The sequence below is a fragment of the Megascapheus bottae genome, chromosome 18 (assembly GCF_031878675.1).
Source record: "Megascapheus bottae isolate mThoBot1 chromosome 18, mThoBot2.hap1, whole genome shotgun sequence".
NCBI classification, from domain to species: Eukaryota; Metazoa; Chordata; class Mammalia; order Rodentia; family Geomyidae; genus Megascapheus; species Megascapheus bottae.
This window is the reverse complement of record NC_143526.1, coordinates 16,474,283-16,500,977: the sequence shown is the minus strand read 5'-3', so window position 1 is coordinate 16,500,977 and position 26,695 is coordinate 16,474,283. Positions and strand designations below refer to the sequence as shown.

Sequence of the window (26,695 nt, the reverse complement as noted above, 5' to 3'; positions counted from 1 at the left end):
TTTATTTTGGATGACCGTCCTGGACATTTTCTTCCCGGTTATCCTTCCACTGTGGATAGTGTTAGGCATGCCTATATGACCTTGTTCAACAGAACGTTAATGGGCATCATGCAGTGATAGTTTTAAGAATGTTTGCAAGTATTGTCTTGGAGTTTGATCTCTAATATAAGCCCACACAAAGCCAACCACTGGTGGCTCACACCTGTAGTCCTATCTACTCAGAAGATGAACATCTAGAGGATTAAGGTAGAAAAATTCTACCTGACAATATCTCCAGATTAACCACAATAAAAGTCGAGCTGAAGGCATGGCTAAGGTGATAAAGTGCTAGCTAAGCAAGCAACCCTAGCAAGTGGAAGATTCTGAATTTAAACATTGCTACCAGCAACTAGCATAACCATAAGAATGCCTTCAGTTCCTGCTACTGCCTCATAAGCCTACAATTCAGAATAAATACACATCGAGTAGATCCAAACCAAGCACAGGCCTGAAATAAAGCCACTATTCAACAAGTCCAGTAGAGATTAGCCAAACCACAGGAAACAGTAATAAAAGAATCAAACGTCTGTGCTAAGCACTGAATAGAGGCTATTTGTTACTTAGCTTTAGAGGGGAAGTATCTGACTGGTACACTTTGTAAAATAACACTCCTGTGCTTCATGAGCCATTGCATTGCGCTGCTCATTAGCCAGTATGTCTTTTCAGACATGAGGTGCATGAGGGAAATACGAGTTTTGTCTAGAAGATACCACTGAACACTAACCCTACACATGATGTTAGACACTGCTCACCCAACTAAACAATCCCCGTCCTCAATTTATACTGAGGTAGTGAGCATAAAGAACTGACTTCAGTCACAGGACTAAAATGACAACACCAGGGTCACACCAAGAAATCTTCCTTTTTTAATTGTTTGATATGTAAGGTTTCTTCATATATTTTTATTGTAATTAATAGAAGGGTTACATTATATTCACCAGATAGTAGGTGCATTACTTCACATACATTGATACCCTTTCTCATGTCTTGGTCCCCATTTTTCTCCCTCCAACCCCGGCCCCTCATCTTGTTTTCCTCCCTTCCCTATCCAACTTCAAATAACCAAATACTCATATAACACCAAAGAATCTTTGTCTTTCCACTGTGCTATACTAACTGGTGTTGGGGGACATTTGCAATTAATTTATACTTCTCCTGAACTTCTCACTCTTCTCCTATTGGTAATCCTAGTTAGAACCTTCTTCTAAGTGCTGTCTTACAGCAAAGTCCAAGACATAAACATTAATTATGCCAGACATTTGCAACGGCTTTCATTTTCCCCAAAAGGAAGTAGTTCTAATTTGTCTGTTTTGTGCTACTGTAGTCCAAAAGGAGGGTCTGTATTCTGGACATTTGATCTGAAATTTTTACATCATGCTAACAATGTAAAGAATATGCATTTGTTTATGGAAACAAATTTGAATATACCTCGTGAAACACATTTTGCTGGGGGGGGGGGTTCATCTTGGGACTTGAACTCTGGGGCCTGGGTGCTGCTCTTGAACTCTTCAGCTCAAGGCTGGTGCTCTACCACTCTGAGTCACTGTGTCACTTCCAGTTTCCTGGTGGTTAATTGGAGATAAGAGTCTCATGGACTTTTGTGCCCTGACTGACTTTGAACTATGATCCTCAGATCTCAGCCTTCTGAGTAGCTAAGATTATAGGTGTGAGCTGCGACTGTCCAGCAAAAGACATTATTTTTTTAATCTCTATTTAAACCAGAAGTCATAAACTCGGGTGACTTTAGAAGCCAGTTAAGGAATGAAGCCCCGATGAATCAGAAGTCTGGTCATCTTAATATACTAGGTATGGAGAGCAAGAACATTAACTACACCTAAACCATGCCTCTGATTTTTACAAGTGGAAAACAATAAACTTTTAAAAGATTGTGGACATTTTTTTTTTGCCAGTCCTGGTTCTTGAATGCAGGGCCTGAGCACTGTCCTTAGGCTTTCTCAAGGTTAGAGCTCTACCGCTTGAGCCACAGAACCACTTCTGGCTTTTTTTTCTGTGTATGTGGTACTGAGGAATCGAACCTGGGTCTTCATGCATGCTAGGCAAGCACTCTACCACTAGGCCAAACTCCCAGCCCGATTGTGGCCATTTTTATTATCATGGAGACAAAAGCTGATAGCAAAGGGAAGCCACTAGCCTGTAACTTCCATATAAGCAAATGCATAGGGGAGAGTGTTGCTCAAAAATAAGTACTCTGGTTATGTTGCATATGTTTTGAATTTAAAGAAAATAAATCTACAAAGATACTAGTGATTGTCAAATGAATTTTTCTAGAAATTCCTTGTATATAGGATGTAAATTTTTTTTGCCAGTCCTGGGCTTGGGCTCAGGACCTGAGCACTGTCCCTGGATTTTCTCAAGGCTAGAGCTCTACCACTTGAGCCACAGCACCACTTCTGGCTTTTTGCTACATATGTGGTACCGAGGAATCGAACCCGGGTCTTTGTGCATGCTAGGCAAGCACGCTACCATTAGGCCAAACTCCCAGCCTAGGATGTAAATTTTTATTGTCTCTCTCCAGTATCCTAAAAGATAAGTTGGATATTGCATGATGAAGTTTCTTAAAAATAGGCTATGCCATGATTCTTTAAACCATGAAAGGAGAGAACCATTCTCAGAGGAATGAAAAATGTCATATCTGAAAGCACAGGCTTAACATTATAACTGCTATTTCTACATGTTAAGTAATGTTATACATCAATTTCAGTACTTGAATTGGGTCATGTAAATTGATTCTAAATCATGTATCATTATCTGAAGTTTCCAGGTCAAGGGAAAGATTGTTCTGGAACCTTATGTTTTATTACAATGGCAGAGTTGATCTTAGAGAGATAGTATCTAGCCTTTCATGTTTTAGGTATTATTTTGTACATTAAATTCTTATCTTTTAAAATTGCTGTTTATATTTGCTAACAAGCCACGTACCTTGTTCTCTCTGAATTATCTCTACATTATATGCAGCTTGAGAAGTACAAGAAAGGTCTTCCTATTAAAGGCAATTTCCATAATCCTTCAAAAAGTGAATTGAGGAAGATTTACTGTATTTTTATAAATTACAAAAAAATAAAGGGAAAAAAACATAAGGTGGAGAATTCATGAATAGGTAATCACTTTCTACAGACAATAAGCAATGTTCCAGTAAGCCCTAAGAAATAACTAATTAATTTTCCAAGTGAGCAAACATTATTTTGTATTCCTGTAAACCTGGGGAGGAATCTAAAGATAGTGAATAGCACCATGTTTTCTAATTTTCAAAAGAAGATTAAAAGGGCCCTTGGTCCTCATTGTTTTGCTACTTCAAATGCTATCAAAATAATAGAACCTAAATTAGCACCAGAAATAAATTTTCACTTTCCTGGAAAACAAGAAAACAAGGAGTTGCTTTTGTTTAGGAGAAGTTGATTCATCTGAATAAATCTGACAAGTTTCTGGAGTTACAAAACGCACTCTAAATTCAAGGCTTTAATAATAATAGAAGAAAACACTTGAGTGAGCCCCATGAGTTCCCCTCAGCTATGCTAATCTAAAATGGCTTAGATTTCCAAAAATAAATAAAGTCACTGAGAATTCATCATTGAAGGAAAAACAGATGCTGGTCATTTAAGAAAAATGTATCAATTGGCAAAGCTATAGGAATTAGAATGAGGAGTCACTAAATCATATTCCAGTGACTTGTAAAGAATATACTGAGGAACTAACTAAAATGAAGCACTAAAATGTTAAGCTAAAAGCAAACAAAAAAATAGAGAAAAGTACAATCATGAAAGACAAATATCTAGAAAGAAAGGGGTAAATTTAAGATTGAGATCAGAACTTGGCAAGATCTATGTAGAGCTGGTAGTCCTTCAGAGATGGTAGGGTGAGCTGAGATCCAGGAAACGAGATCTGAGCTGGTAGGAAGATACACTGGAAAGGTGTGCTAGTGTAATATGAGAGAAATGTTATTGACCAGTGAAAATATCATTAGTGCATTTGAAGTAGGTAAAAGAATGCAGCAAAAATAACAAAGCATAATTTAAATTTTAGTATTCATTTATATAGTTAAAATATGGCTGCATTATGTAACCCAGATTGGCATTGGACTCAGTTTCAGCCTCCCAAATATTTGTATTGCAGCTATGAAATCCAGCTTGATAAGGCTGTGATTTAAATTTTGAATTTCTATTACACATATCTCATTCTTCATCGCATTGCCCCCTACCCAATGTAAGAGAAATAAACAGAAAATTGATTGTTGTTGGGGGGCTTGGGGGAGTTGTTTGTTTGTTTTTATAATCCAATGAATGAATAAGTCAAAGGCCCGTCTTCTATAGGGAAGATATTTGATTGCTGTTTCCCCAGCCCTGTGATAGATTTTTCCTCATTTGATACTACATGGATTTGGTCTTCCCCTAGAAGTACATCTGAATGGGAGGATTCAATAGTGGATTGTGTTCCTTTAATCATTCATGGATTTATAGCTATGAATCTATAAAGTGGCCTTGATAAGAAAAAAAACCTTCAAGATGGAGTGGGGAGTTCTGTCATATTTCTTAACCACAACCGAGTAGACCATGTGATGCTTCGGATGCAACACTAAAGAAACTGAAAGACCTTCAAGGGCTGATGGTTTTCATGCTTGGAATTAGAGTCAATGCTTATGACATTGATGTCCTCATGTCCACACAATTCTTAAGGATGAGAAACTCAGGGGGAGGTTTGCAGAATAATACTATCAAAAAATATGACTGCCCTCAACATTCTGTAAGCTCTTTACATTATAGTCTGTGCTTTAGTATTTCTCTGATGCTGCATTCCTTTTTTGTTTTTTGGTGAAATAATATGAATTTAACTCAGGGTCTAGAGCATGCTAAGCTTTCACTCTACCACTTAGCTAAGCCCCACTCCCTTAAGAGCTCTTTGGAATTCTGTACATTTGCATTTGGAAAGTGTCAGACCAACTGAAGAGAGGCAGATGTGGAAAGAGGCAATGGTTGGACATCCAGTAGCTTATCTGGACAGTGACAGCAAAATCTGCAATGGAGTTCTTCAAAACTAGTTCCTGGGTCAATCCTCAAAATACACGGCTTCCATTCTCATCCGGTTTACTTTCTTTCTCTAAAATCATTATGGCTATTCTAAAACAAAAAATTAATCACTTAAAAGAGCAATATGCATGCATATATGGGCATGTATTTGCATTTCAACTATCAATTAAATGAATCCGTACATCTTCTCTACAGACTTACCATGTTGATGTGCATTTAAAAAATAGCATTTCTATTTAAGTGCCAGTGATTGTATATAAAAATTCCCTTCTTGAATACTTGTGTGTTAAATATGTCATTTGAAATATGATGTAGTCAAGGTTAATAAATTCTTTAATAAAAATGGTATTTCTAACACAAAGATCCTCTTTTCCATATTCCAATGAAACATGCAATATATTCACAATATTATGACCACTTATGTACTATGGAAACCAATAAAGCAATGCATTTTAATCAGCCATACACGCTTATTTAGTTCATACCCTATTTTATATGGTTTTAATTATTTTTATTGTTATTAGAAAGGTGATGTACAGAGGGGTTATAGTTACATGTTAGGTAGAGAGTATATTTCTTTTTGGACAATATCATCCCTTCCCTCTCTCTATCCCAGTTTTCCCTCACATTCTCAGCCCCAAGTCATACAGTTCATCTTCATCTAGTGAGCACCACTGCTGCATTTGTTCACCCTCTGGTTTTAATACTTGAAGTATAAACATGTTCATTATTCGTTGTCATAACAGTATTAGAGTCTGGGCTCTATATACACAATAATAACTTGCTTGGTTCTCAGTTTGGGATTCTGGGAAATCTAAGAACATGATGCTGATATCTGGTCAGGGCATTTTGCTGCATCCTAAAAGAGTGAAGAGCATCAAAGATAACCAGACAAAGATAACCAGAAAAAGCTGACTTTAATAGTAAAGCCACTCTCTAAGTAATTCCTTAGCCCATTCATCAATGAATGGTAAAGAGGGCATTAAAAGCTTCATCCCAGGCTAGTAGTCACTGGTATTTAAAGCTCCCATCCTAACAAAGAAGGAGGCTGTGATGTGAGAATTGCAGCACTGAGCCAGCTTTGACAGTCAGATTCAAAGTGGAGAATCTCACCTCCAATAAGCAGCTAAAACAAAACAAAAACACAGAAGAGGATGTTCCAAGTGATGGAACACCAGATGAGCCCCTGAGTTCAAGGGAAGTGCATGCTCATGTTCACACACACACACACACACACACACACACACACACACACACACACACATGCACACACCCACACATGCACCTCCCCTCAATGTAATGGTAGAGACCAGATTTCACCAGGAATTTAGTAGAAGATAAACCACGATAACATACAAAATTCAACATTTACTACTAGCATAGCATCCTTGGAACTTATTTTGGAAGGGAAGTATTTCTCTGTGATTTCAAAAAAATTAATAAATATCTCTAAATAGATGATAATTTTGTGTTGGGTTTTCAGAGACTTAGCTACATTAGCAGTGCTATTTCCTGACACCCATAATCTTCTCAATTGACTTATTTGATACTCTTTAGATCTATTTTTCTAAATACTTAGGTTTTTATCTCTGTTACTGCTTCTGAAGCATTCTCCATGATGGTGAATCAATGTAACATAATTTTCACATTTGATATTTCTCTCAAAGGACAATAAAGAGCAGGAAGGGCCATGTGGCAGTGCTTCGCACTAATCCAGCAGTTACTTGAACTCCAACTATGGAAAAGCCAGAGGGAAAGAGCTGTAGGTCTCTGAGTAAGAAAGCTTTGTGTTACAAAGAGATGGCAGAGGAATAAGCAGTGGATCAAGATGGGGATAAAAAAAAAAAAAGCAGCCTTGCCAGGCCTCAGTAACTCATGTCTGTAATCCTAGCTACTCAGGAGGTTGAGATCAAGGCAGTCCAGGCAGGAGAGTCTATGAGATTCTTATCTCCAGTTAACCACCAAAAAGCCATAATTGGGGCTGTGGCTCAAGCTGTAGAGCACTAGGTTTGAGCACAAAAAAGCAGGGACAGTCCCCAGGTCCTGGGTTTAAGACCCAAGACACCAAAACAAAAACAAAAACCAAAAAGAAAAGAAAATAGTCGTAGCAAAATGAATCCCTTAGAAGAAAAACTGGAAGGTTCCAGGGTTGATCTGAGCCTTTTATTAATATTTTCCCTGACATCTTGTTTCCATTCCAAGCCCTCTCACACTTAGCCCATGGACCATCACCTTCTCCCATATCATCTAGTTCTCTTAAAGGAATTAAAATACTGCTAATAACGATGGCATACAGAATCTCCTGTGTTTTCATCAAAACCTGCAGCAATGCCCACGTGTTTAGAAGGCTGTAGGGCAACCAGCTGTGTGAACAGCCAGACCTTGTCGGAAGACCTGTGATTATTCTACCAGTCCTGCCTTTCTTTTATGTAGGTTGTGACTCCTTGCTAAGTAGGAAAAGATAGATAGACAGATAACCATATGTATGTATGTATGTATGTATGTATGTATGTATGTATGTATATGAATAATGTGTCACTGTAACAAATTCAGATCTAACTCGCGCTCTTTCTCTTGCTCGCTCGCTTGCTCTCTCTCCCTCCCTCCCTCCCCTTACCTTTCTTACCTTTTGGCACTAAGTAACAAACATGGTAAGTGTTACTCAACAACATTTAAGTTAGTTAAAAGCAGTCGTCCTCATTCCGGTCCAGGCAGAGCTTGAGTCTACTTCCTCCCACTCGAGGAAGAAGGGGAAGGCAGAAGTCAGTCCTTGGCTGTTACCTGAGCTGCGGCTGACTGCGTGGCGCACATTAAAGCGGCTAACTTCACAATTCCTGCCACTTGGGCTGAATTTGACTCCAGCGAGGACGCTCGCAAAAGCCTTGACGCGGGGCCAAGGACTAGGTGACTACACCTTCGCGGACGCATGCCCTGGCCGCCCATGTGCACACCAGAGTCCGTGGGTGGGAGCCTGCACCTGCTGCCAGTCCTGGCTGTCCCCTAGCCGTCTCTCCCCTCTGGGAGCTGCTGCCAGACCCTGGAAGTCTCGCCCGGGACCAGGGCTGCAGGGTTAAGCATGGCCTTCTACTGGATTTCGTGGCTGACCTGTCCAGAGCCCGCCCCCCCCAAAAAAAAATAAAAAAGAGGGAAAAACTCATTCCTGCACTCTCGACCCCAGGAGTCAGTCACCCCTCTAAAAGCTTGTTTTTCTTCATCTTCCCAGAGCCAGGAAGAGGAGCGAATTCTCTCCTGGGATTGGCCCAAAGTGGAGGGAGGGGAAGGGTGTAATATTTGCTTTGTTATTAGGAGAATCAGAGGCAAGTATGCCTTGTGTGTGTGAAGGGGGGGGGGAGAGAAGAGAGAGAGAGAGAGAGAGAGAGAGAGAGAGAGAGAGAGAGAGAGAGAGAGAGAGAGAGAGAGAGAGAGAGAGAGAGAGAGAGAGAGTTGTTCTGTAGCTGAAAATAAGCCAGCAGGAGGGATAGCAATAGGGAGAGGCCGGTGCCCCAGCTCCCCCCGGGGCCTCTGAGAGCCGCACACCCCGTAATTCCCTTCCCAGAGCCTGACAGATTTCCACAAACAATGACATCACTGGGGCGCCGCCGCCTGGTTCCAGCTGGGGGGATTTTCCTGGGCGCGCGGCGGGCGGGAGGGCGGGCGGGCGGGCGTCGGGGCGGAGACGCTCCTGCTCTCCCCGCGCGGCGACGGGCTGGGGGGCGCGGGTTCGCCCCCCGCGGGCGAAGGCGGACTGGCCGGAACCGGGGGCGGGCAGGGGAGGGCCCGGGACGGCCCAGGGCGGGGCGCACCGTTTCTCCCGTCTTCATTGGCCACTGGCAGGCGCGCGTCACCCAGGCTCGGGTGCTCGCCTCCAGCCCAGATGGAATTGGAGCCTAGGCGGAGCTGAAAATGCAGATTTAGCATCAAGCACTGACACACACACTCGCTCTTTCTCTCCGGTACACACTGCTCCCCACATTCGCACTCCTGCCAGCCAGCCGGGCCGCCTGACTGCACGGCTTCCCCGCCAGCCAGATGCTGGAGAACACACACTGATTTGCTGCTTTCCAAGCCACCTAGACTCAAGTCTCTTTCTCTAGACATTTTTTTTAACTACATATCTATTTTTATTTGCATCTCCCCCCCTTCCCCTGCGTCCCCAACTCCACCATCCTGCGCGCCTCCTAAGCCCCACTTTGCACTCCCAAAGAAGGATGCAGGGTAGTCGTGGCGCCCAGTGGAAGGCAGCCGCCGGGTTCCTCTTCTGTGTCTCGGTCTTTGCCTCTGCCGAGAGACCGGTCTTCACGAATCATTTTCTTGTGGAGTTACAGAAAGGGGGAGAGGATGAAGCTCGCCAAGTTGCAGCCCAGCACGGCTTTGGAGTCCGAAAGGTAAGCTTCACCCTCCCACCCACCCACCCCCTCCCACCCCCATGCGTTTCGCATGTTGTATCCCCAAAAATCCAAGGGGGCAGCCCTGCGCAATCTCCTTGCAGAAGATTTGCAAGTTTTCTGTCTTTCTCCTGCGATGCAGATATGCTGCCATGGGCTCTCCAACACGACATTGCCTCCGGTGATCTTTCACGGGTTATATAATTAAAATGTCCTTCGTCTGTACTACTAAGGTCATCAAAACTCATGTATTGCTCTTTGACTTTGGTGGGGGGCGGGGAGGGAGGGGGGAGTCGGCTAACAAACCTTAGAAAAGGATGCTTTGCGCCCGGGGTTGCTGTCCGAGGTACCAAGTTCCCTCCAAGCTGTCTGGAGGATTGGAGGGAGAATACCCAGAACGGCTGGGATTGGGATTGGCTTGGGCTGCTTTGCCACGGATGTCCCCTGCACCCCAACCCCCCCTCACCCCCAGGAGGAAGATGAGTTTCCAAAAGTGGACATTGCAAAGCACCATTCGGTGCATGTCCAGCCCGCTTCCTAACAGGGACTTTTCCTCCCCCCTGGGAGCAAGGGCTTCCTCAGGCTTCAAGACTTGGAAGCATGAAATTGGGCTTTTCTTTCTGAAACCTGGGCGGGAAGTTCTGCACCTCGCCGCCTCCCCCCCACCCTCCCACGTCTGCCCACCCCTGGAGCATACTCCTGGTTGGCTCGCTAGTTCTCAACTCCTTGCTGTAGGAAGCCAGCAGGAGAAGGTAGAGTTTAAGGGTGGTTCCCTAGGGAAAAGTCGAGGTGGTGTCCTCTCAGCTCTGTGGGCGGCCAGCCTGGCTTTCCCAGGAGAGCGCGCGCGGCGCGGGGCGGTGCGGGGCGGCGAGGGGGGGGGGTGGAGGGCGGGATCCCAATTACAAGAAGTTGCCAGAGTTCCATTGTTTGAATGAGGCTGCCGGCCTCGGACACCTCTGGAAGCCTCTGGAGAAACTAGGGTGCCCCCAGGAGCTGCGACACGGGGGGCTGAGGTGGAACTGCTTGCTTTTCCTTGTGTCCGAGATTTCCAATGTCCTTAGGGGACCTAGGGGCCAGGTGGAATGGCGAGAGAAGTGGGGGTGAGGGGAACCCTAAAAACAGACAGGCAATCAATCGGGCTACCGGAGGACTTCGTGGATGGACGTCAGTTAGATTTACTCTTGATTATAAGAGACAAGAGGCGGGAGCTCTGGCTTGTTGCTTTTTATTCTGGGAGGGCTGTGCGCCCTGGAACTCCTATCTACCTCCTCCTGCCTACCCACGCTTCCCGCATCAGTCCCTTGGCACAGCCAGGGCTCCTTCAGGGCCCGCGGGCTGTCTAGCCTCCCTGGGGCGTAGGCAGCAGTTGATGATTTCCACCCCAGTAAGATCTGACAAGGAGTTTCACAGAGGGCGAGCCGGGCTGCCTGTGGCGCAAAGGCAGGTCTCACAGAAGAGAACTTGTTGCTGGGGGGGGGGGGGGCGGGGAGTGGAGGGGTAGGGAGGGGGGTGGGGGAATAGAGAAGGGCATCGTGAAGGCACCAGCTGAAGGAGCAGCCTGCTCTCCTCCTGGCCCACCGCCTGCGGACGGTTTCCAGAGTGCAACCAAGCCCCTCCCCATTTCTTCCCACCTCAAAGTTGGCAAGACCCTAGACCCAGGCGCCAGGAGAAAACATGACCGTGAGGATTATTCATGGACAGCTTCTGGAAACCTTCCTGTGTCACAGGCCTCGGGTATAGTCTTCTTGGATCTTCCTAACAGCTTCAAGGTGGCCAATCTGTGGTTACTCAACCTAAAGCACGGAAAGAAGGAATTGATTCAGACAGGGGCCCCAAAGAAAAAACACGCAGGGGTTTCCAAGCCACTCTTAAGAGAGGGGAGCCTGCACTTCTCACCCCTTTGGACACACTGAAGCAAGCTAGATACTCAGAGGACTTGCCAGGCTTGGGGACAGGCAAAGGAAAGTGGCAGCAGACTTTGTTTTGGAGTGCAGGGAGTTGCTGCTGATCTGGACTGGAGCCCTGGCTCTTTCCCTCTTACCAGGAATCTTCTCTCTGTCTGGGCACACATTGCTGCCCTCCCTGTACTTATTTCTCTCCTCTTCCTCGGCTGAGTACCTGTCTATTGCATCTGAGCATAGAAACTGAATCCAATCTAGCTAAAGCTGAGATGATAATGGCTTAACTTATTAATTCTCCAAGATGAGAATTTTTGTTGCTCTATCCAGTGAACAGCTTCATAAAGGACCCACAGTTTGTTTTTTTTTTTTAGGACCCACAGTTTTGATGATGGAACTCAAACCAAGAGGGTAGAGACAATTTTATTGTAAATGAATCTTCCCAATAGATTTACCTTACAGCTAAAGGGAGCTTCTAGTTAGATGGATATCTAGGCTTATTTCTTCCCCATTCTTAAAGAGGAGCTCACTGATTTTTTTTTTTTTTGCATCACCATGTCAAACCCCCAACTCCCACTTAATAAGAATGGGCTCTTACCCTCTTTATTTACCTCTCCCAAGCCTCTCAGGTCTTATCTTCTAATCACATATAGTGGGTTTTACCCTAATACATATTTGAATAACTAAGTCAATGGCAACAGTACTTCTCCCAAGTAAGTCTGCAGCACTCATCCTTCAAGGTCTAATCCTTCCCTGGAGCTTGCACAGCAATGAGCTTTCCCTTCTCCTTAATCCTGTGGAGTTAATGGGTCAAACCTATGCTAGGTGAAGCCAATGCCATTACATTCTATCACATAGCCCTTATCACTTCTCCCCCACTTAGTAAAGATGTATCAAACTACTGCTTTCCTCTGGAAAGCTAAGTATTCAAGGATGATCTAGTTCCTATATCTTGGTTGTTTGCCCTAACACGCACATCACTATGTTTGCCAGCCTTCACAGAAGCTTCCTTAGCTGTCGTAATTATTTCAGGTTTTCCTAGCCCTGTCCTGTCTTGCTTTTTTTTTTATTCTGCAATGCACTTTTGCTGACATGTGCCTTTTTTTTTTAATCCCCAGAGTGTCCTTCTTCTGGCTGTTCTCCTCAGCAACCTCCCAATCCCCCAGTGTGATACTCAATGTCAGATACAAAGGAAATTCAATGACTATTTATTCATCCATACATGAGGGTTTATCAAATAATTTCACCCTAGCCTCTCAAACTTTGCATAGAAATCATAGACACTGGCCTTAGTTCTCAGGTGAAAGTGTTAATGCTCTAATGAGTGAGCTAACTGCCCATGGGCTGGTCAATTCAGAAAATCACATTTATTTTCTTTTTATTACGTTAATTAGCTAGGCTGAATTATTTCCATCATGGATACATATTTTCTTCCTTTCCTCTCTTTTTTAACTGTATTTTTTCTTTTTTTGAGATTTTTTTTTTATTGTGGAGTTGATATGCAGAGGGGTTGCAGTTACTTGAATCAGGTAATAAGTACAACCTGTTTCTCATTCCCTGACTCTTTCACAGATTTTCCCTCCTGTGCCTATCCACAAGATAGTTCATTTTTCATGTAATGTCTAGTGAGTACCACTGTTGTATTTATTCACCCTTTCAGAAATTTGCATTTAAACCCCATTTTGTGGGACTAAAAATAATTGTTTTTCTTTACTGCACTGCCTCCAAAAAGGCCTTCCTTACTGTCAGGAGTTCTATCCTAGAGTTCCAATATTTTTCCTCCCCTTTTTATATGTATTTGATAACATACAAATACATGTCACCCATTAATGAGTGTGCCTGTAGACCATAAACCTTCAAAATGGAGAGATAATACACTGAGTTGATCCATAGGAATATGATATTCTATAAATGAAATATTAGAAAAGAATTTGTCAATGATTTAATTATCTTATTCGTGTGTGTGTGTGTGTGTGTGTGTGTGTGTGTGTGTGTGTGTGTGTGTGTGTTTGTGTCCTGGTGCTTGGCCCTGGGTCTGGACCTGAGCTTTTTTGCTCAAGGCTAGCACTTTACCACTTGAACCACAGCACCACTTTCTGCTTTGAGTGGTAAATCTGGGGCAAGGATCTCATAGACTTTCTTTGTCTGGCTGGCTTTGAAAAGAGATCCTCAGATGTCAGCCTCTGGGTAGCCAGGATTACAGCATGAGCTACCAGCCCTTGGCTTATTTTATACTTATAAGACCATTAGCAAACACATTCCTTCTTTGAAAGGGAATCAACATATCCATAATGTTACCTCAGAAACAGATGGAAATGTGCTACTTGATCATGGCCTGCTCCTACCTGACTCAACACCTTTGTCCAAAGGAGAAGAGTCATGAGACTGCTGGGTGAATGGACTTACAACAATGACACAGGTATTATTCCAAATAGTACCTTCAAATTCCCACCAGGCTACTAATTTAATTCCCTTGAAAGAGAAAACAAAGATTATTTATCGAATCTACATACTGAAGTTAAGTAAGAGTAAAGTTTTTTTTTAAAAAAATCAATAATTGTGCCAGATGCTGTGGCTCATACCTATAATCCTAGCGACTCAAGAAGCTGAGCTCCAAGGATTGTATTTCAAAGACAGCCTGGGCAGAAAAAATCTGAGACTCTTATCTTCAATTCAGCACCAGAAAATTGAAGAGATGCTGTGGCTCCAAGTGGTAAAATGCTAGCTAGCTTTGAGCAGAAAAGCTAAGTGATAGTGCCCAGCCCTGAGTACAAGCCTTATGCCAATAAATAAAGAAATGAATTCAAGAATGAATATCAAAGTAAAACTGACAAGATGTTTTTATTCTATTATGGTCTGCTTTGATTGTGGCTCTGGGATTTGAACTCAGGGCCTTGTGATTGCTTAGCTTTTATGTTTGACTGATGTGCTACCACTTTAGCCATGTTTAGAGGTTTGTTTATTAGTGATTATTTTGGAGATGAAATCTGGTGAATTTTTCTGCTGAAGGTGGCTTTTAACTTCCATCTCTGGGTCTAAGCCTTCTTGTGTAGGTAGGATTGTAGGTATGAACCAGTGATATTCAGCCATCTGCTTCAACTTTTTTACCCACCCCACCCCCTGAATAGACTAATATAGGGATAATTACAAGATAAAAATCATATGAACATTATTATGGACATGAGATTATTTTTAAATTCTAAAAATAATGTACTATTTTCACAAAATAAACATACTTGAGTCACTAGAACACAAGTCAAGAAACAGTACTACCAGAATCCAACACACCATCTCTTGCTCCCTTGGGTAGTTTTAGTCTTCAGTTTCACTGTTGTGATTATTGCTTTTATGAATATTGAAACACACTTGGGATTCTACATTCCAGTGGTATTATATCTGCAGACTCAACCTAACTATCATTGGAAAATATTTTTGTACTGAACATTATTCAGACTTTTTCCTTGTCATTATTGTCTAGGCGATACAACATAACCACTATCTGCATACCATTGACATTAAATTGGGTACCCTACTTAAGGATTTATAGGACTTTCAAAAAGGATCATGTGGGAAAGTGGTGCTGTGACTCAAAGTGGCAGATTGCTAACCTTGAGCTGAAGAGCTTAGGGACAGTGCCCAGGTCCAGAGTTCAAGTCCCTTCACTGACAAAATATTATATGGGCTATAAGTAAATGCTATATGCAATTTTTCACAGCAGATATAGCATCACTTTGAGTACCTATCTGGGGTTGTGAAATTTATAGCTGTGCATGTATTTTTGTCAATACATATATACCTTTCTGTTAGGAGATTCTTAGGAATGACAGACGTTGGGTCTCAGAGCATACACACACACATTAGTATTTAGAGTCTGCATCAGTTTGCTGCTGCTGGGTAGTAAATCATTACAAAGCAAGTGGCCCAGAATTACATGGGTTAACTAAGTGTTCATGGGTAAGGAAGCTGATGAATTCTAGCTGAGTCCTTTAGTCAAATCCTCACAACTCAAATTAAGTTGCCAGGATGCTATGTCCTCATCTAGAGGTATGATGGCAGAACACTCTGCTTTTGAACATACTCGAGTCTCTAGAAAAAAATTGCGTCTTATAGTTTTAAACCTGAAGTCATTCTTTTCTTGCTAGCTCCTAGGAGAGCTTTAAGGATGTCATCTTCATGATTTTACAGCATTATTCCTCCTGTAGACCTTCATACGCTTTCATCCTTCAAGTAAGTTTCTTCAAGAATGGCCCAATCCAGTTTTAGGGGCTAGCTTGATTAAACTAGTCCAGCCAGGATAATTTCCCTTCTGAGATTTTTAATTAAGTCAAAGTCAACCAATTTGGCACCTAACTATAACTGACAAACATTTTCACATGGTATAATCTCACAGACGTGAAATCCATCACAGTCATCTACCTATCCATTTTACCCACATTTAAATAAGATGGGTACACAACTCCTGTGCCCTAGAAGGCATAAATCATGGGTACACACATTCCAAAATAATTATGTATATTCCAACCAACAGGATGTGAGATTTCCAGTTGTTTCACATTGTCACCAACATTTGATATTTTATACCTATTTTTTGTTTGATGCATATGTATCAACTTAAGTGAAATTTACAAGTAAAGATAATTTTGTGTGCTTAGTGATAACTTGGAGATCCTCTTTTATACAGTATTTGTTCATGTACTTTGCTCTGAATATTTTTCTTTTGGTTTTCTCATAGCCATTTATTTGTATGATTTCTTTACTTGCTATGGGTAGGATTTTTTGTCATATGTACATATTTTAAATATTTACCACCATCCATTTAATGATGACTTATTGTCCCAACAATATTGGATCCACATATAATTTTATTGTTACCTCAAATGGCAATTGGACAAAAAGGAGTTTGGTTTAAAAAACAACAACAAAGCAGTAGACTCCTTTTCCTTACCATATTTTATTCTTTCCTAAATCAAAATTGACACAATTTGGGGAGGAAAAAAAGGAGGCTCAAAAATGGGATATAGGGACTGGGAGTTTGGCTTAGTGGTAGAGTGCTTGTCTAGCATGCACAAAGACCCAGGTTCAATTCCTCAGTACCATAAATACATAGAAAAAGCAAGAAATGCTGCCGTGGCTCAAGTGGTAGAGCTCTAGCCTTGAGAAAGCCCAACAACAGTGCTCAGGCCCTGTGTTCAAGCCCCAGGACTGGCAAAAAATGGGATATAGGATGGGTGTCTGTGGCTAACATCTGTCATCCTAGCTCTTCAGAATCAAAGGATCGTAGTTCAAAGTAAAGCTGGGTGTGAGAGTCTGAGAGAGTCTTATCTCCAATTAACCACCCCCCAAAAAAGCTGGAACTAGGGCTGTGGATCCAGTGGTGGAGGGCTAGCCTTGAGCGAAAAGGCTCAGGGCCAGGGCCCTGAATTCAAGCACCAGGACCTGCATGCACACACACACACACACACACACACACACACACACACACACACACACACACACTCACAGACACAGTATAGAATTGCCCCTACATATTTCCAAAATAAATCCTAAGAAAAATTTTTATTTTTTTTTGGCTTGTCATGGAACCTAAACACTTTTTGCTCAAGGTTAACTAACACTCTGCCACTTGAGCCACAGTGCCACTTCCAGCTTTTTCTATGTATGTGGTACCACAGAATCAAACCGGGGGCTTGGTGCATGCTTGGCAAGTTCTCTACCACTAGGCCACGCTCCTGGACCAATCCTAAGAAATTCTTAAAGAACAGTTTTGAACTTCAAACTTCGTTATCACGATAACCAAAGGAAATACTAACCTTCCTTCTTCAGCTATAAAGACCATTAATTCTTATTGAACCCATATTAAATATATCATGTCTTAGATCAAGTCTATGTTCATCCCTCTAGGCTTCCTTGATTGACCTAAACTGAGTGCTCTTTCTCACTTGGAATTGCAGCTGCATGTCAAGAATTACATTCTGACAAGACTCATAACTATGACAATGTTCACTATAACCAATGTCCCTCTTGTGGCTAAAGGAAGCCAGAAACAGTAATATGATGAAATCCATCAAAGATGATGGAGTTTTGATAGCATTATAAAATTGACTGGCTTACTAAACTTGAGAAATTTATGATCTTCAGAAATTAGTTAAAGGTACTTGCAGACATCACTGCACTTGGGAGGCAGAGGTGTGAGGATCACTCGAGCACAGGAGTTTCAGAGCAGCCTGGAGAAGAGAGGAGATCCAGTCTCAATTGTTTTTAATATCATGAAAAAAGAATGTACAGTGAAGTGCTGTTGGATAAGACCTGTAGTCCTAACTATTTGTGAGGTTGAAAACAGGAAGACTGTGGTTGTAGGTCAGCCCAGGCAGAAAACTCCATGAAACTGTTTCCACAGAAAGGAAAGTGGACACAGTAGTGCACTGTAGAGTTATTCCTGTGGTGACAGAAGCCCTAAAAATCAGTACTGTGACACAGGTAAACAAACCCCATTCTAAAAATAACCAGGGAGTGAGGCACTGGTGGCTCATGCCTAGAACCCTAGCTACTCAGGAGGCTGAGATCTGAGGATCACAGTTTGAAGTCAACCCAGGGAAAGAAGTCTATGTGAGTCTTATCTCCAATAAACTATTCAGAAAAAAAAATACAGAAGTGGTACTGTGGCTCAAGTGGCAGAGCACTAACCTTGAACACAAAGAGACTCAAAGACAGCACCCAGGTATTGAGTTGAAGCCCCACGACTATAAATAAATAAATAAGTAAATAAGTAAATAAATAAATAAATAAATAACCAGGGAAAAATAGCGCTGCAGGTATGGCTCAGGGTACAGTCCATCTAGCAAACATGAAGTCCTGTGTTTAAACTTCAATACTGTCCTGAATAAATGAATATATGCAGGCATCCGGGCACAGGGTTGAGTACAAAGAATGGCCTAGCTATTGATTGTGGTGGTAAACATAAGAGTATGGTGGCCTAATGCAACCTTTTTGTTCAAGGAGAAATTGTGGGTTGTATATTTGCAGACATGACAACTGCATTTCCTGAGGAACAGATTCCATACTAGTGGCAACACACCCATGAGCTAACCACCATCTAGGAAATGACCTTGTCCCAACCATTTCATGAATTTAATCCATTGTGCACTGTACTTAGTATTGCAGTTGAAAATTTTGACTTCCTTAGAAAACTTGACTGGCTATTGGGTGCAGAGAGAAGAATATAGTTGCTACGAGAGAGCTTGCATACATGACAGCAGACTCTTAATAGCTTTCCAGCCTCATATCCCAGCATAACATACCTGTAATGGTGGTTGAACCCCAGTCACCATATTCATTTCCCCTTGAACTTGAACTACAGTAAGACTACAGTTCTTGGCTTGCATTGTAGATCACCATGACTATGTGCCAACTCTAGATTATGTAAATAGAATGATACATTCTTCTCCCATGCCCTATGTAAAAATCCTCCCCTACAAATTTATTGCTCCATGTTCTTCTTCCCTCTGGGCCTTTGGAAGTCAAACAGGAAAGCGAGCTAGATCCCGACTTGTGGCTTGGAAGACCTCGCGTAGTGAGAAATAAGCTGCTATTCCATTAAGGCTCTGAGATTTGGAAAGGGGGATGGTTATCTGCAGCAGCCAGCATCACCCATAGTAATATGCTGTCAATAAACATCCCTCTTCTTACATTACTGGAGGGAAGCTCTAAGCCTGGCAGCGAAGTCAAGCCAAACCACAACAAAAAGAATCTTTCAAGGCCTTCTGAGAGCTCTTACGTTTTTATCTCATGGTGTCAATCAACATTCCAAGTTTCTTTTTCTTAATTTGTCTTCTCTAAAATAAATATAAACTTCTTTCAAATCCATATCCCCCTGCTAGGAGCCAATACGCCCTGTTCGTTAGAGGTGTTTTATACGTGTTTCTTCACTGCTGAATGCAGTTGAATCAAGATGGTGCTCAAGTGTAATGTGCTGGAATCACTGTGCTTTGAAGAAACCATCTCTATGTAACAGAGTTCAGCCAGGAAGAAGAAGCAAGTAGCAGCCAGCCACTGTGCCTAGTATATTTGTCTTTTTCCCCCAAATTCCAAACTCAGATATCACCTATAGTAGCACAAGGAAACTCTGAGAATAGATAATGAAGTCTATAGTTAGATCATGACCACATACAAAGGAGTAGAGGGGGCTGAAACTTTTTGTCAACTAAATTAATACCTACAAATCAACTTCCATTTCAAAAGGTTCCTTTGGCTGTAGATCACAGGGTACTAAAGCACTGAAAGATACTTTAAGTTTACAGTAATTATATAGTCAGCTGTGACTGCTCAAAGTCAGACTTAAGAATGAAATATAAAAGTTGAAGCTCAGACTTCTTCTGACAGAGTAGGAATTTTGTTTTACTATTGAGCTCAAATCCACCATTCTGCATAGAAATCTAGTATTGAATTTGCACAAAACATGATTTGTATTTTATTTCTATTATTGAGATATATTTCTTGTAAACTCTATTACCTGTTTAAAAATGATCATGGAGTAAAGAAGTTGGGGCTGAGTTAGCACTGCTGACTTAGTATATATTAAGAGGAAAGACATACATAAAAAGAATAAAACTGCATTGAAAAAAATCTTGTTACTGTAAGACCAACTTGAACAGATTTTTTTCATATAATTTTTTTTCTTTTTTATTTTTATTTTTTATTGTAATTAATAAAAGGGTTACATGATATTTGCCAGATAGAAGATGCATTAATTCACATACATTGATACCCTTTCACATGTCTTGGTACCCATTACCCTCCCCCCACTCACCACCCACCCCCCATCTTGGTTTTCCCTCCTTCCCTATCAAATTTCAAATAACCAAATACAAATAAATTCAATATATCAGATAACAAAGTGAGATACTGTAATATAATTTTATTGAAATTAATAGAAGGGTTAGATTACATTCACCAGATAGAAGGTGCATTGCTTCATAAACATTGATACCCTTTCTAATGTCTTAGCCCCCATTTTCGTCCCCCCACTCCCACCCCTCATCTCATTTTCCCCCTTCCCTATCTGATTTCAAATAACCAAATAAGCATATACATAATATATCAGAAAACAAAGTGAAATACTGTAACAATATGAGATAACCAAGGGACAGCAAAAGAAATGACAGATAACATAGTACATTAAGGACAACAATCACTCATGGTATGGCTTTTGTTTCTATATCCTGGAGGTCCTTTCATTTAGTGTCATACTATATGACCTTCCGCATCTAGGTTTTGCTCTATTGTAAATCTCTGCTAGGAGAGCCCAAGGTTTCTAATGGTTATAACAAATGAGGGAAACCATTGAGCCTATGTTCCTTTGGGTCTAACTTACTTCACTTAATATGATTTTTTCTAAGTCTTTTGATTTTCTTGCAAGTGGGGCGATTGCATTCTTTCTGATGGCAGCTAGAATTCCATTGTATATAAATACCACATCTTGTTGATCCACTCATCAACTGAGGGGCATCTGGGTTGGTTCCATATCTTTGTTATGGCAAGTAGTGCTGCAAGGAACATCGTTGTGCTAGTGGATTTAGTATGTCCTTGTTTCTGGACAATTGGGTAAATGCCTAGTAGTGGAATTGCTGGATCATAGGGGAGCTCTATGTTTAGTCTTTTGAGGAACTGCCATACTGCTTTCCATAGTGGTTGAACAAGTTTGCACTCCCACCAACAGTGGAGTAGTGATCCCTCCTGGCCACATCGCCTCCAGCATCTGTTGTTATTAGATCTCTTGATCCTGGCCATTCTAACTGGAGTGAGGTGGAATCTTACAGTTGTTTTGATTTGCACTTCTTTTAAGGCCAGAGATGTTGGGCATTTCTTCGTGTGTCTTTAGGCCATTCTTTAAGTCTTTGGCCCATCTTTTAATAGGATGGTTGTTTCTTTGGAGATTAGTTTTGGAGTGATTCCATTTTTTGAGCTGTTGATATATTTTAGATATGATGCCTTTGTCTGTTGTATGGTTAGTGAAGATCTTCTTCCACTCTGTAGCTTTCTAGTTAGTTTGCTATCTATGTCCTTTGCCATACAGAATCTCTGCAGTTTAGTGCAGTCCCACTTATCTAGACTTTCTCTCATTTGTTGTGTTTCTGGGTCCTTATTAAGAAAGTTCTGATCTGTGCCAAGGAGACCTACTGTATCTCCTATTCCTTCTTGTAAAGTTTTCAGTGTATCTGCTTTTTCCTTGTGGTCTTTGATCCATTTGGAGTTAATTCTAGTGCAGGGTGACAAAGAAGGATCCAACTTTAGTTTTCCGCAGTTGCTTAACCAGTTCTGCCAGCACCACTTGTTGAAGAGGCTGTCTTTCTTCCATTCTATTTTTTTTGGCTCCCTTATCAAGGATTAGGTGACCATAGGTCTGTGGGTTAATATCTGGGTCCTCAGTTCTATTCCCTTGGTCTTGAGGCCTGTTCTTGTGCCAGTACCAAGCTGTTTTTGTCACTATAGTTCTGTAATAGAGTCTAAAGTTTGGTATTGAAAATCCTCCTGTGCTGTTCTTTCTGCTAAAAAGTGTTTTTGCTATACAGGGTCTTTTATTATTCCATATGAAACACTGGATTTCCTCTTCTATTTCCCTAAAGAATGAAATTGGGATATTTATGGGTACTGCATTGAATTTGTAGATGGCCCTTGGTAAGACTGCCATTTTCACAATGTTGATTCTTCCAATCCAGGAGCATGGGAGGTTTTTCCACTTCTTCAGTTCTGCTTTAATTTCCTTTTTCAGAGTTTTAAATTTTTCATGAAAAAAGTCTTTTACATTCTTAGTTAAGTTAATTCCTAGGTACTTTTTTCTCTTTGAGGCTTGAACACATCTTTTTGAATAATGTTGAGATGTTCTAAGAAGCAAGAGCAAAGTCTTACATTGTAGGTAGAATAATGACATAAACTTTCATTTTGGTCTAGAGAAAAACAGGCTTGGGAATTGTTTGTTTTTGTAAGGCCTAGATAATCTTATAGGATATTGTAATAAAGGACAAGAATAGAAACTTCAAAATCCTCAGGTTGCCCTTTATTTATAATTTTAAATATGACCTTGATTTCCATAAATATCCATTTCTTCTGCTCATTTCATTAGTTTTGAAAGTATCAAGTAATATAAAAGAGCCCTGGGGGGAGCATTTAAAATTATCCCAATCTCATTACTCAGAAATAATCATTACTGTTATAACCAAGTTTTATTTAAAATATTTCTGTATGAATATGTAGACATGAACTAATTGTTTCATCAAAATGGAATCACATTAAACTTTCTATTTGAAGTTTTAAAATAATTAAATTAGTATAGATTTTAACAGTAAGGACAGGAATCAAATGAGAAAAGAAATTGTTTAAGTTCAGGGCTGAGAGCATGGCTTCAGTGGCAGATCATCTGCTGAGCAAATCATGAGTTTAAATCCTGATTACCACACACACACACACACACACACACACACACACACACACGTCATTAAACTTCTAACAAATTTGACATAATATATTATTTGGAAATAATTTCCAAATAATATAGTATGTGTACTATTTAGAAGTTTCTGATAATGTAATTTAAACATACATAATAGAATTTAATTATGTGCTTCAAATTTAGAGATTTAGGGACTCTGATTTGCAAAGTGGAAAATATAACATTGTAACAGTCCTTTTCATCATCCTTCTTAGACCCCCCCACAGCCCTGCAATGTTTGCTAGGTATATCCTTGCTACATCCTATTACAAACAAATATTAACTCTCTAATTATAACCATAGTTTGCCATATTTCTTACATTCATTACATCTTCAAATTGCTTCTAATTTCACCTCAAAAACTGTTAACAGAAATTCTTTGGGTCTGGTAAAGGATTTTTTTTCATTGTCATTCATACATTGGATTTGTTGGAAAACCAAGGAACTAACCTCTGCACAAAGTCTATTCTATTTGAGTCTGAAGGGAGAAAAGTGAAGCACCAAAGTTCTGTGTGTAGGTACCAATCAAGGTGTGGTGATAGCATCCACCTAGGATCACAATTTCATTAAAAAGAGTAAGAAGTAAGGTCCATGAGAGTGGATCACCAACATCAAAGAAGCAAACATGGTCAAGAAAATAAAAGCCCACTGTGAGAAGACTCATTCCATACCACAGAAGCAAATAGTGAAGAGAAATATACAGCAGAGATCTTGAGACAAAACTAAGAGGCCTTGGGAAATGAAGTAGGGAAGAGCCAGAAACTCAAACTATTAGTAATATAGGAAAAATCAAGTGTACCAGCTATGAAAGGAGAGGAAGAGAATAGGAAGAAAGGAAGGGCGGAAGGAAGGAGGGAGAAATGGAGGGAGGCAGAGAGGGAGAGAGAGGAAGATGAAAGGAAAGAAGAATGGGAAAAGGAAAGAATAAATGAAGGAATAAAGGAACAAAGAAAGAGGATGAAAAGAAAAAAGAGAGTGAGGGAGGAGAGTCATGGAGGGAAGATACTGAGGGAAGGAAAGAAAGAAATAAGGGACAACTGTGGCTACAGGTTTTAGAAAACCATTGTTGAAATTGAAGGAGTCACCTTAGAACTCTGGTAGAAGAGAAATATGTTGATTTGGGACTTCAGGAGCTAGCCATGAGATGAGGATTTAAATGGAAGTTTATGCTCTGAGTGATTCTAAAAATATTGATAGTGGTGGATCAATTAGAGGAAAGGAAAAATAGGCATTGTAGAACAAGTTGACACTGGATAACTGGAGCTCTGCCCCACAGAGAAAGTGGAAGTTGGTACAGCACATTTGCCTCAGTGTCATCCTGCCCAATGACATTTATAAGCCAGTTGCATTCACAAGTTGGTTGATGGTTGACAATTACTGTAGCCTGGAGTTAACTCTCCAGTGTTTTGGCCTGGCCTAACTCATAGAGCAAAATATAGCTATCCAGAAAAACAAATATTGCAGCAATATAGAGGTAGGTGTGTAGCACAAATGGTAAGTCTCAGGCGTATCTGAGAAGAAAGGCAATTTATCTGCCTCACAAAGGAAGCCTAGTTTTGGAAGGTAATGAGTGGAGGTATCCTATGCCAATGATTCCCTCAAGAAATGTGGTTGTAACGGTGTCATAGTAACTTGATGTGTGGAAAGATATTTATGCATAATGATTTTGAAACACTTGTCAGACCACTTGGAGATTGTAACCATACTAAAATATTGTGACATAACTCATTAATCAAATTGGTTTATCCAGAGTCATTTACATGTTTTACAAATAATAACTGCAATGATAGAATTACAGCTTGTCAGAACAGGAAGAGCTCTTAGAAAGACATTAGGTTAACCCTTTGTCTTATACTTGAGGGAAGGGAAATATGTGTGTTTACACTCTTCACACTGGCAAAGAACATGTGAACTCCCCACTTGATCGTGTCCTTTGGAACAATCCAACCAGATTTTCAAACTGGATATGCATTGAAAGGAACAACATGATAAGCCTGTGAAGGATGAACCTCAAAGACCAACTCATTCAATACATTGACTTATTCCAGATTCATCTGGCCTGTCACTCATCACTGATTCCTAGAGTATTTATTAATTCTAGTTTCTAAGTAAAGCTGCCCACTAATTCAGTAATTCCATACAAACAGCAACCTACGGGGTTTATATTTGGTAAAAGAAAGAGTAGGAATTTATATTTCCTTAACAACTCCCTTAGTGCCTAGCAGAGTATTCAGTAGGCATTCAATATGTATCACAAGAGATGATCAGAATCAATCTAAAGGATTAGCATTGTCACTCTGCGACCATTGTAAGCTGAACAAGTGTGTCATAAAACACTGAAGTAAGAAATCACAAGAATACTACATGAGGTGATTTAAATACCTGACTCTGTGCCTCATGGCACCCATTAATTCATCACTCTTAACAGTCTAACCTTTTGTGACCTGATTGTTAATGAAGGAATCAGCAACAGAGGAGAGTAAAGTGATTCACAAATCCTATCCTTCTTTGACCTAAGCTTGTTCAAGAGAAAAGTTTTATTTCATCAGGAACATAACACACACACACACACACACACACACACACACACACACACACACACACACACACACACGCCAGTCTGTCCAAGAGCTTTTTAAAAATATTTATTTATTTTTATACCATAAAGATGACATACAGAGGGGTTACAGTTCTGTAAGTCACCTCTTCTCTCATTTTCCCCCAGGATTTTTTTTTTCTATCAACCCCACCCCACAATTTGTATAGCTTGTTTCCCACAGTGTCGAGTGATTATCACTATTGCACTTGCTCATCCTTTGTCCCATCATTTCTGTGCTCTCCCTTACTCTCCCTCAAACAGATAAAATTATATATGAGACAAAAGGCACAGAAATTAAAATGACAAAGGAGGAAAAAAGAACAAATTAACAAATGAACCTCTTGTTCCCCTTTATTGGAGTTCATTTTGACAAACATCATTTTATATGATCATATGCACATCACTATGGAGCCTTTGTGATCCTCTCCTAAGAATATCTTCCTTTGGTCTCACTTTGTGATGTTTAGAGTCCTGTTTGATTTATCAAGTCCAAGTGGAAATTTTTGTTTGCTTTTTACCATCCATTATGCTTGATTGTAGATTCATAGGTACATTCTAATTGCTACAAATGAAGGTAATTATGCAACCTATGTTTATTTTTCTTTTTTTATATATATTTTTATTGTAATTAATAAAAGGGTTACATGATATTTGCCAAATAGAAGGTGCATTAATTCACATACATTGATACCCTTTCACATGTCTTGGTACCCATTACCCTCCCCCTACCCACCACCCACTCCCCGTATTGGTTTTCCCCCCTTCCCTATCAAGTTTCAGATAACCAAATACAAATAAATTCAATGTATCAGATAACAAAGTGAGATACTGTAACAATATGACATAACCAAGGGGCAGCAAAGGAGATGAGGGATAACATAGTACATTAAGGACAACAATCATTCGTTATATGGCTTTTGTTTCAATATCCTGGAGGTCCTTTCAATTAGTTTCATACTAAATGGCCTTATGTATCAAGGTTTTTCTTATTGCAGATCTCTGCTAGTAGAGCCCAAGGTTTCTACTGATTATGACAAATGAGGGAAACCATTGAGCCTAAGTTCCTTTGACCTATGTTTATTTTTCTCTGGCTTACTTCACTTAATATTTTTCCAATTCTTTCCATTTCCTTATGAATGGTGCAATATCATTCTTTTTGATGGAAGCATAGAATTCTATTCTGTATGTATACCATATTCTCTTGATCCATTTGTTCACTGAAGGCCATCTGGGTTGATTCTATTTCT

General features: G+C 40.6%; 1 protein-coding gene across 1 annotated transcript in view; it reads left to right on the top strand.

Moving 5' to 3' along the window:
• Positions 1-8,968: 8,968 nt before the first annotated feature.
• Pcsk2 (proprotein convertase subtilisin/kexin type 2) overlaps positions 8,969-26,695 on the top strand; it is a 250,074-nt gene continuing 232,347 nt past the window's right edge. Inside the window, exon 1 of the mRNA XM_090351960.1 lies at positions 8,969-9,466. Within this exon, the coding sequence (XP_090208086.1) occupies positions 9,290-9,466 (177 nt within the window). The 5' untranslated portion in view covers positions 8,969-9,289. The remainder of the gene's footprint in view (positions 9,467-26,695) is intronic.